Consider the following 14,352-nt stretch of genomic DNA (forward strand, 5'->3'; position numbering starts at 1 on the left):
TTTTAATGAGAACACGGGCGATTTGAGGGCATCTTAGACTTTGATAAACACTGCCATCGCATTAAAGGACAGGCTGTTGGGGGGTGGTGCTGGCGGTGGAGACTGGGAACCGTCCCAGGAGAGGGGTGGTGGTCCAATCGTGCTTTTTCCCAAACGTAATGGGAGCCGTCTGAGGCTGAAAGGTCCCGGGCAGACTGGGGGATGATGTGGCGCATGGGCTGTGGACCCAGGTGCGGACCCCAGGGCCCTCTGGGGAGCCCAACCCCGCCCACCTTCCGCCTCTGCTCCTCCTCCTCCTGCATCTTCAGCTGCAGCTTGCGCACCATCACCTGGCGCTTCCACTCGGGGATGGGCCGGCCCTGCTCGTCGTGCGTGGGGACGAGCGCCTCCACGTCGAGCGGCACGCCCGGCGCAGGGGTGGCAGGCGGCGCCGGCGCCACGCTGCCGTTGAGCAGTGGCTGGGACCCCGCGGCCGGCGGGGTGGGGCTCCGGGCCCGTGACGGTGCCGGCGAGGCCGGCGGCAGCGGCGAGTCGGGCTGCGGGGAGAAGCGGCGGGGCTGAGTGCCGGGTGGGCGGGGTCGAGGGGCTGGGGCGGCTGTCGCATCGCCTACCTGGGAGGCCGGCTGCCCACTGCCCGAGAACACCGTGGTCAGCCCCTTGCTCTGCGGCGTCGGCTTCAGACTCTTGCCCGCCTTGATCTCAGCCAGTAGCTCTGAGTTGTCGCCCGTCGGGGACATCATGTTGAAAGACTTGGTGCCTGCGCGGAGGCAGGAGAGGAGGCGCTGGCCTGGTGTGAGGCCCGTGTCCCCGCCGTCCCCTACCTGCCCTCCGCTGCCCCCTTCCCCAGGTCAGCGCAGGCCGGGGCCTTCCCTTGGGCTCAGAGGGCAGCTCTCCAGGTCCCGGGTCCCGCAGGCCGCTCTCTGGGACCCCAGAGGCGGGTCCTCAGCTGGCAGCCCGCGCGGCCCCGCCATCCTCCGGCCCTACTCACGGGGTGTGGAGCCCCCGCCTGGAGTCCCCTGGGAGTTCATGATGGCTCCTGGGCCGGCCCTGGGGCCTCTAGCGAATATCTCCGCCCAGCGCACTGACTGCCCAGCTCCAGAACACTACCTGGGGCCAGCCACCCGACCTTTGTCCCGGCTTCCCCGGCGCGGCCCCGCCAGGGTGGAGCCTCCCTCTGGCCATCTCTCTGCACCAGCAAACCCCAGTGACCCTTGGACTGAGTCACCTGGGGCTTCCATGGCTATAGACTCGGGACCCTGGATGCCAGAAGCCAGCCGGCCCCCTCCCCCCACACCCACAGACAGACACACGCGCAGACGCACTGGTTGCAAGCCCAGACGGAGCACACTTATGGCAAAGCGCAGCGCAGCCCTGGCGGACCCGGGAAAGCCGAGACCTTACTAAGGATATAGGGTGGGGGCACTCAGGACGAGGGGCCAGGCGGACGACATGCAAATGCGCGGCGCGGAGTTTGCATTTTCCGACGAGGCCGGCGGAGGTGAAGGGAGTTGGGGGAGGGTTGTCTTTAGAGACTGAGGAAGGAAGGGGTCAGGGCTGGGTGAGGGGGAAAAAAGGGGGCCAACAGCTTCTGGGTTCCCCGGGCTGGGGATCCCAGAGCGCGGTAGTGGGAGGGGAAAAAGGGAAAAGTGCCGGTGGGCGCCGGCTGCGGGCTCATTTCTTTAGGCAAAACCGTCTGCCCGGCACAGAATGCGGGTAGAACCTGTAGTGTCCAGGAGCCCTCGCCTGCCGGCCCCTGGTCCCGTCCTTTCCTCAAGACCCCAGCCCGTCAGCCTGGCTTTTCCTGAGCGTGCCCTGTGCCCCACCCCGCGCCTCAGCCAGGAGCCGTGCACGCAGCTACTCACTCTTCCTGTGTCTCAGCACTCTCACTTCTAGGGGCCGAGAGGAGAGAAGTGACAGCGAAGTTAGGAGAGGGAGGGGGCTGGGGTGAGGCTAGGACATCACGGAGAGCAAGAGAGGGCCAGGGAGGGCAGGAGGAGGGGAGATGCGCGGGGGCCGGGCGTGGCGGGGGTGTGTGTGTGTGTGTGTGTGTGAGAGAGGAGGAACTTTCCGGTCCATCTGACCCTGGCTCAGGCTGCTCTGGGGCTCCATAAGGGTGGTCCGCTCAGTTCCCAGCTTTGCTGGTGCCCCTGAGGGCTGGGCTGGGCTGCCATTGGCCCTGGCCCCCCTAGCAAGGGCCTCAATCTTGGCATTGGGATGGGATAGGGCACCCAGCCCAGGCTCTGCTGCGAAGGGGTGTCTGGAGAAGCCCAGAGTCTATTTTTCTTCTGTTCCTAGTTTCAGCCTTGCTCCAGGCTGCCAAGGGAAGACACTGACCTCAAAGTTGGGGGCCTTTCTGGAGGCTCAGCTGACGGTGGACATGCTACCATGGGCTGTGGTCTGCAGGGGCTGCGGCTCCACAGGTACCCCAAGGAGCCCAGGCTGGCCCTACCCTGGACGCTACTGCAGCCTTGCATCCCTAGTCAGGGAAATGAAGCTTTGGATGCTACCACTAAGCCTGGTCCCCGAACCGAGTGGCTGGGTGAGGAAGGCAGCTCGGCCGCCCCCTGCCAGTCTGGAGTGGAAGCATCAGCACCCAGACGCCACCTCCCGGGGCCGTCAGGAGGCCTGGCACGCGGGAGACTGTCCCGCATTTCAGCAGAGAAGCCCAGGAATCCCGGTCACCAGTCTAGCTCTTTAAAAAGGATGCTCAGGGCTTCCCTGGTGGCGCAGTGGTTGAGAGTCCGCCTGCCGACGCGGGGGACACGGGTTCGTGCCCCGGTCCGGGAAGATCCCACACGCCGCGGAGCGGCTGGGCCCGTGGGCCATGGCCGCTGAGCCTGCGCGTCCGGAGCCTCTGCTCCGCAAAGGGAGAGGCCACAAGAGTGTGAGGCCCGCGTACCGCAAAAAAAAAAAAAAAAAAAAAAGGATGCTCAGGGGATTCACCAGGAGGGGGAGGGCAGAGTATGATGGGTTACTGGCCTTGACCCTATAGCCAGGTCCTGGGCTGTAGCTAGCTTGGGGGAACAAGAGAAAGCGGCCAGGAGCGGAGGGGTGACTCAGGATAGATGTGGGGCAGGAGGAAGCTTGGCCAGCAACCCTGCCTCCCTGAAGCTCATTCTACTCCTCTGAGCTTCCCTCTAGCACCAGCTCATCAGAAACAGCAGCCACCAGAGCTGGGAGGCCTTCCCTACTGGGTGGAAGGCAGGGCCAGAGAGGGAAGGGGACTTGCCCCAGGTCGCACAGCCCAGTCCTGCTCTGGCAGGACCTAAAGCAACTCCAAGCCTCCCCTTGGGGTCAAGTCCTCATTGGGGTGGGGCTGCAGAAAGATCAAGGAGGAAAAGAGGAAGCGCCAGGGCAGTGGCAGCTGCCCGGGGGGGAGGGGGGAGGGGGGAGGAGGGGGTCTTGGTTTCCCTCCCCCTTCGGGGCTAGCGCCGCCCCCCACCCCTCAACCCGCCCCTACTCACTGCCAGTGGACGAGGAGGAGCGACGCTGCCCGCAGCCAGGGCCAGAGCCCTCGAAGGGCAGAGGAGGAGCGGGCGGCGGCGAGCTCAGGGCCTCGGGCAGGGGCGGCGGCGGCGGCGGCGGCGGGGGCAGCTCCCTGGACGTCTTGGGGTCCGCGCCGCAGCCGTTGTGCACGTGGCTCCCGGGGAGCAGCGCCGCCTGCGGGGGAGCGGAGGGGCCTGCGAGTGAGAGGTGGGCGGCGCGGCCGGGTCCCGGGCGGCCGGCGGGTGCGGGCTGGCGGGCACGCACCTCCTCGCTGTGCGCCATGCCCGGGCGCGCGGCCGGCGGCTCCCCGGGGTGGCGGCCCAGCTGGCGGTAGTAGTCCCCCGTGCTGGGCTGCTTGCTGAAGGCGCGGGGCTTGCGGCTGGAGTCCTGTCTCCGCAGCCCGTTGCGGCCGTCGCGGGAGCGCAGCTGCGGGAAGACGGCGGGCGGAGTGAGCTTCGGGCGCTTGTCCCTTCCGCCCCCCACATCCCTCTCCCCGCCCTTCCCGGCTCTTAACCTTCCGGGGGCTCGTGGCCAGCCGCGGTCCCAGACCCTCCCGTTCTCAGAGCGGGGATGCGGCCAGGGTCCTGCGGGCCTCGGTGAAAGAGCACCCTCGGTCGGCCCCGCAGGGAGGGGTTCTGGGCGCGGGCCAAGGGGCGCAGGGGCCCCCACTGTGGCTGGAAGGGGCGGGCCGAGGGGCGGGGTGGCCCAGCCCAAACGCCAGGGGGAGCTGGAGAAGGGGTAGCTCCCAGCTGAGGCGGCGCTAAGGCCCCAGCCGTACCCCACTCCCGGCGAACAGACGGTCCCACGCGAAACCAAGGCTTCGCGCAACCCTCGCTGGCGGGAGTTCCGCCCCGAGGAAGTCCTCTGCTTGCCCAGGGCCCTCAGCCGCCCGGCCCGGCCTGGGGCTGCTCCTACCTGCGACCGTGCCGGTGGCCCCCCGCTGTGCACCTGGCAGCGGGGGCGGCATGGACTCGACACCTGCGCTACCTGATCCTTCCTCTCAGGTTACAGCCCAGCCCGCCCGCCCGCGCCTATGAGCGCCTGAGAGCTCTGTCGGCCCGACATCACCCAGGGCCTTGCCAATCCCGGGCCGAAACCCCCAGCAGTCGGGAATGCCACGGGGGCGCCCACTGCTCCGCCCGCACCTGGCTGCTGCGCCGCGTCTACCCCGCAGGCCAGATGCGGCCCCGCCCCCCTGCGCCTCTCTCCCTCCGTTCTGGGCTGAGCACCCGGGGCTCCATCCCCCCACTCACCCCCTCCATCCGCCAGAGACAGAATTTGGGCCTCACCACGGGCAGTGGAGCCCCCCACGTCTGGCCCCCCGGGTTCCGGGTCACGCCCCCGCCCTTTCCCTTCCGCATCTGGAAACCATCGCCGGCTGCGTAAGGGACACCGACACCCGCGCCCAAGCCTCGGGTTTCAGGGGCGGCAGGCCGGGCTCGGGTGACAGCGCGGGCAGCCCACTCCGTCGCATCTGCCCCCCACTAAGCCCAGCCCGGGAAGAAAGACACGAGGCGCAAGGGCCAAAGGCCAAGTCACCTGGCAGGGGCTGTCCCCCGCCCCACCCCCAGTCCGAGCGTCCCCACGGTGGCCCCGGACCCTCCAAGCCCCACCCGGCCAGGCTCACGTTGCAAGGAAACGCGACACCGCGGGATTTGTTTTCTGGGCCAGCCTGCCCCCTCGGCGCCCCCTGCGGCCCCGAGGCGCGGACGCCGCGACCCCGCTCCTGCCCGCGGTCCGGGAAAAGCCGGCGAGTGGGGGTGGGGACGCGGGGCACACAAAGGGCCCTTGTGGAGCGGCCCAGCGCCTGCCGCCGGGCACGCACACACCGGGAGAGGCACGGGACCTCACAGTCTTGGTGTTCTGGCTCGGGGGAGGGGCCGCAGGCCGGGCCGCCTGTCCTGTGGCTTGGGGCAGGGCCCACACGCCTGGCCTGCAAAGTCCGCTGGCCCTAGGCCCCCTGCAGGCCTCTCCTGGGCCGCCTTCACCTTCTGGAGATGAAAGAGGAACCCGCTGAGAGCCTGGTCTGAGGGAGCAAGAAGATTTGCAGTGGAGCTGTGTCCTCCCCCTCCCCCAGCCGGTGGCCCTGCGATGTGGGTCACCTGTGGGAACTGTTTACTGAGCTTGGCCCTGGAGCAGCTTGCCTGGGGCTCGAGGGAGAGCTACAAGGTCAGGGCTCCCACAGGACCCTAGGGGGGCTCTAGCTGCTACCCCACCCTCAGCCGCCTGGGGCCTCAGGCTGCCCACCCCTCTCAGACCAGCCTCCCTCGGTCCTCTTGGCCAGAACCCCAGGGCACCCTCTGGGCCTCCTTGCCCAGGACTCTCAGAGCTGTGCAGACCAGCCCTCTGCCCCCTCCCCTGCCCCAAAGCCTCAGCCAGGAACCTACAGGCCCTGCATCCGGGCACCCCCCACCCTCAAAGTGCCCGCACCGGATTCGCCCCCTTCTTGCAAGCTTGCTTCTCCCCAGGGCTCCCATCTCAGGACTGGCTTGTCTACCCACCTGGGAGCTGAGGCCCCAAACTGGAGAGCCAGCCTCCACGTTACCCCCACGTCCAGCCCCCAATGCTGAGAGGGTGCCGAGCCTCCCCTTGCGGGTGCCCCCCCCCCCCGCCTCCCCCCTCCTCCCCGCCCTCACCTCACGCTGCCTGCATCTCCCACCTGGAAGACACTCCCCTGGGACCCTTTCTCCACCTGAGCCCGGAGCTGGGCACGTGTGGAGAGGCAGTTTGCACGTATTCTCTGCCCATTCCACGAGCTCCCTGCCACTCTGCAAGAGGTGGTGAGGACCCAGCTCCCGGAGAGGCATGGCTATCTGGGTATATGTTCCCTTCCCCCTCCCTGCCCCCCAACTCCCCAAAGGGTGCTGGCTTTGCCTTCCTCATCTCTCTGTCCCCCGTGCTCAGCCCTGAGCCGCCATGGGGCTGACCGGAAGCTCTGACTCCTGAACAGGCCATTGGACCGGGGACCGCCCCCGCCCGCCCTGTACCCACGAGCCGGGCCACTTGTTGGCCTCTGCTGCCCCCCCATCAGCCCACTCCCGGGGCCGGAGGGCAGGCAGGTTGGGGAGGGTTCACTACCTCCTTCTTGAAGGCCTCGGTCTCCACATGGCGGAGTTTGTTCTTCGTCTGCGTGTAGATGTCAGCTGCTTGTAGCCCCGCGGGGGGCTTGGGAGCTGGGTAGCCTGGCGGGGGTGGGGGCAGCTGGGTGCCCGGGGGTGAGGGCGGTGGAGGGAAGCTGGGTGGTGGAGGTGGCGCTTTGGGTCTCTCCATCCTGCTCCGGGGCAGGCCCGGCTCTGGGCTCAGCATGTCCATGTAGCTCTGTATGTCTGCAGCTCTCGTGCTGGGAAGCCCTGGGACAGAGGGAAGGCTGGGTTTGGGAGGTTGCAAAGAGGCTGCCCCCAGGCCCAAGACCCCCTCCCGCCCGGAAACGACCTGCCACAGGAATAGGTAGGCTCCGGGTGCAGCCTGACAAGGTCCCACTGTGGGCCCCGCAGGGCCGGGCCCACCCTCGCCCTGGCCGTGCCCACCTGCAGCCCTGCACTCGTTGGGGAAAGGCCTGTGCTCAGGTTTGAGGGGAACTGGCAGGGGGCCGCGGGCTCCAGGACAGGGCTGCGGAGCACAGCCACCTGGAGGGTGGAGGGGTGGCTCCTCGGGGCAGATGTGGCCGGGCAGGCGCCGCGAGTACGGACGGCCACACCGCATCCTTGCAGGGGGCCCCAGCAGCTCTGCACGCCACCACCTGGCGGCGTAAAGCAGGCGTCGCAGGTGGACAGACACCTACGCTCAGGGCGTGGTCAGCATGTGTGAACACGTGTGCCTGGCTTCTGCCTGAGTGTGCACTCGTGTGTGTTCGTGAATGTGTGTACGTGCTTCTTTGCACTTGTGAACGTGTTCGCATTGGTCTGTGGACCTGGGGTGCATGAGTGCACACGTGCGGCGTAGGTATCTCTATGGTTCTGTACGTGTGGTTGTGCATTCGTACCTGTATGTCGTGTGTACACGTGTGTAGGTGTGCACTCGAGTGTGGGTAGGTGTGTGTAATGTCTGGGGAACATTTTGTGTGTGTGTGAGTGAGGATACTGAATCGCGTGTGGGCTGCACGCGGCTTTTGTTGGTGGGAGGGGACCTGTGGATGTACAGGCACGTCTGTGATGGACCCCCACAAGCGTGAGTGTCACCTGTCCTCGCCAGAACCAGCCCTCCTGGCGACCTGGGCAGCCTCCAGTGCCAGCTGCGGGCAGAGTGGGCCCAGGGGTGGTCCTCAGGGCGCAGCGGTCTGGCTCCAGTTTGCTCTCCCGCCTCCCCCTTCCCAGGCCCACTCACCATGCGGGGGGCGCCGGCCCTTGATGCTGGAGTGGCTGGAGGAGCAGGAGTCGTAGTTGGAGAGGGTGCTGGTGGGCGAGCTGAGGTCAAAGTTCGGTGGCTGGACCGACATGGTGGTGTTGGGTGAGGACATGCCCGAGTCAGGCTGCTTGGTCTCCAGGTCAGCGGACGGATCCCGTGACAGCACGCGGTGCTCCACGCTCTGAGCGGGAGAGGGGGCGGTGAGGGCAACCCCGCTCCAAAGCCCAGCACACCCTGGGCCAGGGTCCTGCTCGGGCACACCCCCGCTGCGTGACCTCGGTCGAGCCACCTCCCTCTCTGCGCTCCCTTCCCCATCATCTCTCAGGTTCTTCCCAGGCTAAGATTTAAACCTAGCCCCCCAGCGGCAGGAGCACGGATTCCTGGGAAACTCCCAGCCCCGGCTGGTCTCTGCTCAGGGGTGCTGAGAGGCTAACAGAAGAGAGAGAGGACGCTGGGTTGGACCCCAAGCGAGGGCGGCCACAGCACCAGCCTTACTCCTTTCTCATCAATGGGCAGAGGGCCAGGCTCCAGCATGGCGAGGAGGCACCGGCGCTGCTGCAGCGGGTGGGAACATTTGCAGCAGCTGGGGATAGAGGAGGGGTGCACGGCACCTGCAACTTGCAGGAAAGACTAATCTCCCGACCTGGCCAGCAACCACCCCATCTCTCCTTGCCGGACGGTGGCAAATCCCAACACGAGCCAAGCCCCTGTCTCCTGATGGGGCCTTTGGGGAAAGGATGGGGCCTGGGGTGGCCCAGCTGAGCTGCGGGGGGGGGCAACCTGAGCTCAGCCATCCCCCACCACTGCCTCTCCCCTGCCCACAGGCCTGACCCTCCCGCCTGGGAGCGGACTGGGGTGGGGGCCATGCTTACGTTGCCCATGCTGGCCCTGCTGCCGGCAAGGCTGCTGCTCCCCTGCTTGCTGCCTCCTGCCCAGGCCGGCTCCTCCCTGCCCTGCGCCCCCTCCCTGCCTGAGAAGTGTCACAGGTCCCCCGGGAACGGGAGGCAGGCCTGGCACCAGGTAACGGCTCAGCGGCCACGCTCATTGGCCCCGTAATTAGGGGCTCTGCGGGAGTGTTTGCCTTTTCTGGGCCAGTATCCTCCATGGCTTGGATCTGTCACTGCTGCAGCTGGGCCCGCCTTGTGAGGGGGCCAGGTCCTCCACACCTCACCCAGTTCGGGGGAGCCAGGCCCTGCTGCCTAACCCCTGAGCCAAGGGGAGCCATAGGAGCTGGGCTTGGGGGGGCAGCCTGAACATGCTCTTTCCTTGGCTGTCTGCAGTGGGTACTCGCCCAGCCCTGACAGAGGTTAGGGGCAAAGGCTTTGCAGCCTGGGGGGATGGCTTCATATTTCATCTCTTCCATTTACTAGCTACATGACCTTTCCGTCACTTGTCCTTTCTGTCTGTACCTGAGTTTCTTCATCTGTAAATGGGTATAACAGTACTGCCTGCCCGATTATGTTATAACAAAGATTTTAAAACTTAGTGAAGTGCCAGAGCATGGTAGCCAGTAAATGCCGTATGTGTCAACTGTTAGTATTAATTCACTGTGAAGATGAACTGAGATTACATCGTAAAGCACTAGCAGGGTAACTTACCGGGGTCAGAATTCAAGGAATGGTGCTTGTTTGCTCATTGCCTGCAGCTAAAGCCTCCATCAGGGGGCGCTGGGGCTCTGTGGACCACTACTCTCTCCGGACGGCCCTTTCTGGGGGGGAGTTCTTCCTTGGGACCAGATGCCATCTCTGACCCCTGGGCCTTGCTGTGTTCTGGAGTCCCCAGAGCCAGGGTGCCCCCACATGCTCGACGACAGGGCAGACCATGCTCTGGGCAGGAGGTCATCGGCCTTCTCTCCTCCAGCCTCATTCCGCAGCCCCTCTCGTGGCCAGGCTGCCCCCCCTTCTGAAGATGTCTGTGAAGCCAGCCCTCTTTCCTCCCTCCTGCGCCAAAGCAGATGTTGCACCAGAGGAGCCAGAGCCCAGGACGGGGAGCCACCCACATCCGCGCTCAAGTCCCGGTGGCTTCCTTCATGGCTTTGTGACCATAATAAAATAATTTGAAAAGAGTAACACAGGTTTTCAATTATGAAGTAGCCACACAGTGAGCAAACATACAGAGTAGTGGTGAAGAGAGGTAGCTCCAGGCCTGGACACCAGGGCTCCACCATTTAATGATTGGGTGATTGGGTCTCCCCAAGACTCGGTTTACCCACCTGTGAAATGGGGATACGCGCACTCCCTACCTCAGAGTGTGATGGTGAGAGTTAAACGAGCTAATTAATACCTGTGGGCAGGTGAATGCACTTTACTGTTCCCACTGGTGTGTAAGTGTCGTTGTTTCTCCGAGCCTTGGTTCTCATCAGGACGAGGCTGGTCCTCCTTCCCTCGACATTTCTGCCCGCACACCCTCACTCCCCAATGGTCAGTGGTTCTGGCCTGAGAGGTCATGTGGGGTAGTGGTCTAGGGCACTTACTCATGTGACCCCGGGCAAGGGGCTTCACTTCCCTGAACCTCAGCTTCCTCCGTGGTAAAAAGGGTAACAACACCTACCCCTGCGGGGAGGTGGGGGCAAGCTGTGGGGGGAATGCGGTAACGCGGGGGAGCAGCGCCCGGGGCGTACCAGGTTCTCCACAGTGCGCAGGTAGCGGGTGCAGTGGCTGTGGCCGTTGTAGTCCGCGAGGTCGGCGGCCGTGTACCCGTCGCGGTCGCGGACGTCCAGCTCCGCGCCGTTCACTACCAGGATCTGGCAGCACTGCAGGGGCGCGCAGTGAGGACCCCCGGCCGACAGCCAGGACCCCGGCGCCGGGGCAGCGCTGCGCTGAGAGCGCGGCGCCAGCAGAGGGCGCCCGCCCCTCCCGCGCTCGCCCGGCCTCCCGGCCACGCCCCCGGCCCGCCCTCACCTCCAGCTCCCCGTTCTCGGCGGCGTCATGCAGCGGGGTCCCGCCCCACAGGTCGGCCGAGATCTCGCCGCCGTGCAGCAGGAGCCAGCTGAGCACTTTGGCGTGACCGCGGCTCGCCGCGAAATGCATGGCCGTGGCGCCGTCCTTGTCCTGCTCCGACAGGCTCACGTCGGTGCAGCTCACCTGGAGGGGAAGGGGACGGGGCACACAGGGGCGGGGGCTGGGCGCCAGGCCCCTCTTGGCCCCACCCCCGTCCCGTACAGGCCCCTCCTCTCCCGGGTCCCAACCCCGACCTGTCCCCGAGCTCACCAGCCACACGATGACCGGGCTGTGGCCCATCTGCGCCGCGGCGTGCAGCGGGGTCATGCCGTCGTGGGCGCTCAGGTGCGGGTCCGCGCCGCACTCCTGCACCAGGTACTGCGTCACCTCCAGGTGGCCCTCCTGGCACGCCAGGTACAGGGGCGTGGCACCATTCTTGGTTTGGGTATTCACTCCCCTGCGGAAGACGCAGCATCCACCGTGGGCTCTCAGTGTCCGTCCCCCTCCAAAGCTTTCTTCACCCCTCGCCCGCTTCCGGGGAGCTCTGGAGGGCTGGGAGGGTGGGTTGGAGAAAAACCTAGTGGCTGGGCCCGGCTGCCCAACTCCCTCTGGACTGAGTCTTGTGCCAGCCTCCCTGGGTGGGGGGGGCCCCTCTGGCTTGCTCCCCACCTCCCCCCCGACAGCCTTCTTTCTGCAATGCACATCTGACTGAGCTAGTCTCTGCCCTCAGTAAATAGCCCACCTTTTTGCCAAAGTCTACAGGGATGTGGTGACCTGGCCTCCCCCTACCTTTTCAGCCACACTGACCCACAGTCAGTGTGAGTCCTCACACCTGCTGTCGGACCTCTGTGCCTTTGATCATGTCCCCCCTCTGTCTGAAATGCCCTTCCTGTCTCTCTTGAAGACTCGGTAGAGACCACTCCTTCATGAGGCCTGCCCTGATTTCTCCAGCAGAACAGGCCTTTCCCACCTCTGTGCCACATACCGCCCTGGGCTCACTCCATGGGCCATCTGTCATGCTCGATCATAACTTATTTTGCCCTCTGCCTCCCCCAGAAGACTGAATTCCCAGAAAGCAGAGTGGTAGTGTCACCAGATAAAACACAGGATGCCCACTTACAGTCTGAATTTCAGATAAACAACAAATAATTTTCTAGTGTAAGTCTACCCCCAATGTGGCATGGGATGTGCATATACTAAACCATTATTTGTCATTTATCTGACATGAAAAGTCAGTGGAATATTCTGGTTGTGGTTGTCATCAGCCTGGCAACGCGACAGGTGCCGCCGTCCACTGAGCACCTCCCGTGTGCTACGACACGAGCACACAGGTCCTCACTGCGTGTCCTAACTCAGGTCCTACTGTCATCCCCATTTTGCAGTGGGGCAGTTGAGGCTCAGGGGCTGTGACTTGCCAAAGGTCACACAGCTGCTAAGTGGCATCTGAGCACAATCCGTCTGTGTGATGCAGGCCCGGACGCACAGCAGGAACGAAGGGAGCCAGGAGAGGGATTGGGGGAAGGGCCATTCCACGTCTTCACTCCCTCAGCCTTCCCTCGGGCCTAGCGTGCAGCTGTCACTGCCCCTCCTCCCTGCTCCCCAGCTCCCACAGAAGGGTCCTAACTGGGGAATCAGTCCCATGAAGTAGAGTGCTGCTGGGAAATCGGGAAGCTGTCCCTGCTCCTGGCTTAGCCTCAGTTTTTCTGACTTCACAATGGGTGTGGAGGCCAGGATGCAGTTACCAGACAGACACTAGGTGGCGCCACAATCTAGGCCCAGACCGAGGAGCTCGCAGCGGGTCTAGGACACAGCGGGTGCGGGGTGGGCTGTAGGAGCTGAGTCCCTCTGGGCTGGATCAGCCCTCTGGGCCCCAGGAAGCGCAGTCCTTCGTCCGACTTCATATCCTCCCACCCACCCGCCTCTCCCATCTATTTGCTCACGGCCTCGATCACACGCTCCACCCCCACCATCCACGCCCTCCCTCCCCCAGCTAAGTGCCAGCCGCGTGTACAGTAACGTGGGCACCAGGCCACCCAGTCCTCCTCCATCTGCCCCCTCACCCACCCTCTTGTCAGCCACCCACGACTCGGCGCCTCGCTCTCACACGCCCCTCGGACCCTCCCGTCTGACTCCTCCCTGTCCCTAAAACCCCATCCCTGTCCATTTGCCTGACCCCTGACCCCTGACCCCAGGCGGCTTGCAGCGCCCACCAGGCGCACAGCCCCAGCTCTCTCCGTCGTCCTGACGTGGGAACAGCCCCTCCTCAGACACAGAGCTGCCACTTCGGGGCTGACACCGAGTCTGGGACGGTGCCCGGCTGCCTGCCACTACCCCACCCGCGTCGGGGGCGCAGTGGCGTGCCGACACAGCACACAGCGGCAGACAGGGTCGCGCCCACACGCCGCATCTCAGGAACGCGCTGGCTCTCAGCCACCGGCCTCCACGCCCCGGTGCCAGCATTGCCCCCCTCCCACTTTCACAAGCTGGTGCTTCAGAAACGGCCCGTTTAATATTTCATGACCGACACTCGATGGCCTGAATTATTCACCCCGTAACCAAGGCGCAGCGAGTGCTGGGGTCCTGGGGCTTGGAGACTGGAGGGGCCACCGCCCGGGGCCCACCGGGCTGTCTCGGGCGAGGCCTGAGGCAGCGTACACAGCTCAGGGCGCCGCGTCTGCCGGCGGCCCTGTTCTCCCAGTCCGCCCCGCCTGGCTGGGATCCATGACCCACGGGTGCCCAGCCAGCCTGAGGAGGTCTCAGAAGGTCTGATAAGCTGGCACGGAGCAGGCCGAGCAGGAGGGGGAAGCTGTGCTCACAGCGTCCTGCCGGGCCACTGGCTGACAACCCCAGCTGGCGTCCCCGGTACGGAGTGAGCGCTCAGTAACCCATTCAGGAGTCACAGCCCCCAGCCTGGGAGACCCCCGAATACGGGGCAGATTCGCTGATGAGCCGGGGTGGGAAAGGGGGTCCTGGTCTTGTTCCTTTCTTCTGTGTCGACCTGGAGGCAAGAAGAATGGGCACCCCCATACGCACTGGGCTAAGCTCTAAAAATATGGAGGAGGGACTTCCTTGGAGGTCCAGTGGTTAAGACTCCATGCTTCCAACGCAGGGAGTGCAGGTTCAATCCCTGGTTGGGGAACTAAGATCCCATATGCTGTGCAGCACGGCCAAAAGATAAAAAACATGTATATATATATGGATGAGCACAGGAACGAAGTAAATTAATGAATTCCGTCCTTTTTTTTTTTTTTTTTTTTTGGCGGCGCTTGTGGGATCCTAGTTCCCTGACCGGGGATTGAACCCGGGCCCTGGCAGTGAAAGCACCAAGTCCTAACCACTGGACCGCCAGGCGGTTCCCAACACTAGTCTTTAAATTAACGCATTTAGATGGAGAGAGAGTGCATTTATATAGTAGTAGAGATGACGATAACGGCTAACAGTGACAGTGGGTACCATCTACCGAACAGACTGCTCTGTGCCAAGCGCTGGGACGCGCATAGTACACATGGTCTCTATCTAGTCCTCCTAAAGACCTTACCCGGGAGGTGTCAGCATCGTTCCCCTTTTACAGATGAGGAAACTG

The 14,352-nt window shown here is 64.6% G+C and overlaps 1 protein-coding gene across 2 annotated transcripts in view; it reads right to left on the minus strand.

The window, feature by feature from the left end:
* Window positions 1–14,352, minus strand: part of ESPN (espin) — a 30,644-nt gene that overhangs the window by 5,729 nt on the left and 10,563 nt on the right. Inside the window, exons 3-12 of one of the 2 annotated variants that reach the window (XM_028484961.1) lie at window positions 11,040–11,226; window positions 10,731–10,913; window positions 10,451–10,582; window positions 7,810–8,011; window positions 6,565–6,836; window positions 3,751–3,912; window positions 3,465–3,660; window positions 1,863–1,889; window positions 612–757; window positions 273–536 (exon numbers count right to left, since the gene is read on the minus strand). In XM_028484961.1, coding sequence (XP_028340762.1) covers window positions 273–536; window positions 612–757; window positions 1,863–1,889; window positions 3,465–3,660; window positions 3,751–3,912; window positions 6,565–6,836; window positions 7,810–8,011; window positions 10,451–10,582; window positions 10,731–10,913; window positions 11,040–11,226 — 1,771 coding nt within the window. The remainder of the gene's footprint in view (window positions 1–272; window positions 537–611; window positions 758–1,862; window positions 1,890–3,464; window positions 3,661–3,750; window positions 3,913–6,564; window positions 6,837–7,809; window positions 8,012–10,450; window positions 10,583–10,730; window positions 10,914–11,039; window positions 11,227–14,352) is intronic. The other variant, XM_028484966.1, reaches the window with a different exon arrangement.

This window comes from Physeter macrocephalus, chromosome 3 (assembly GCF_002837175.3).
Source record: "Physeter macrocephalus isolate SW-GA chromosome 3, ASM283717v5, whole genome shotgun sequence".
Taxonomy (NCBI): domain Eukaryota; kingdom Metazoa; phylum Chordata; class Mammalia; order Artiodactyla; family Physeteridae; genus Physeter; species Physeter macrocephalus.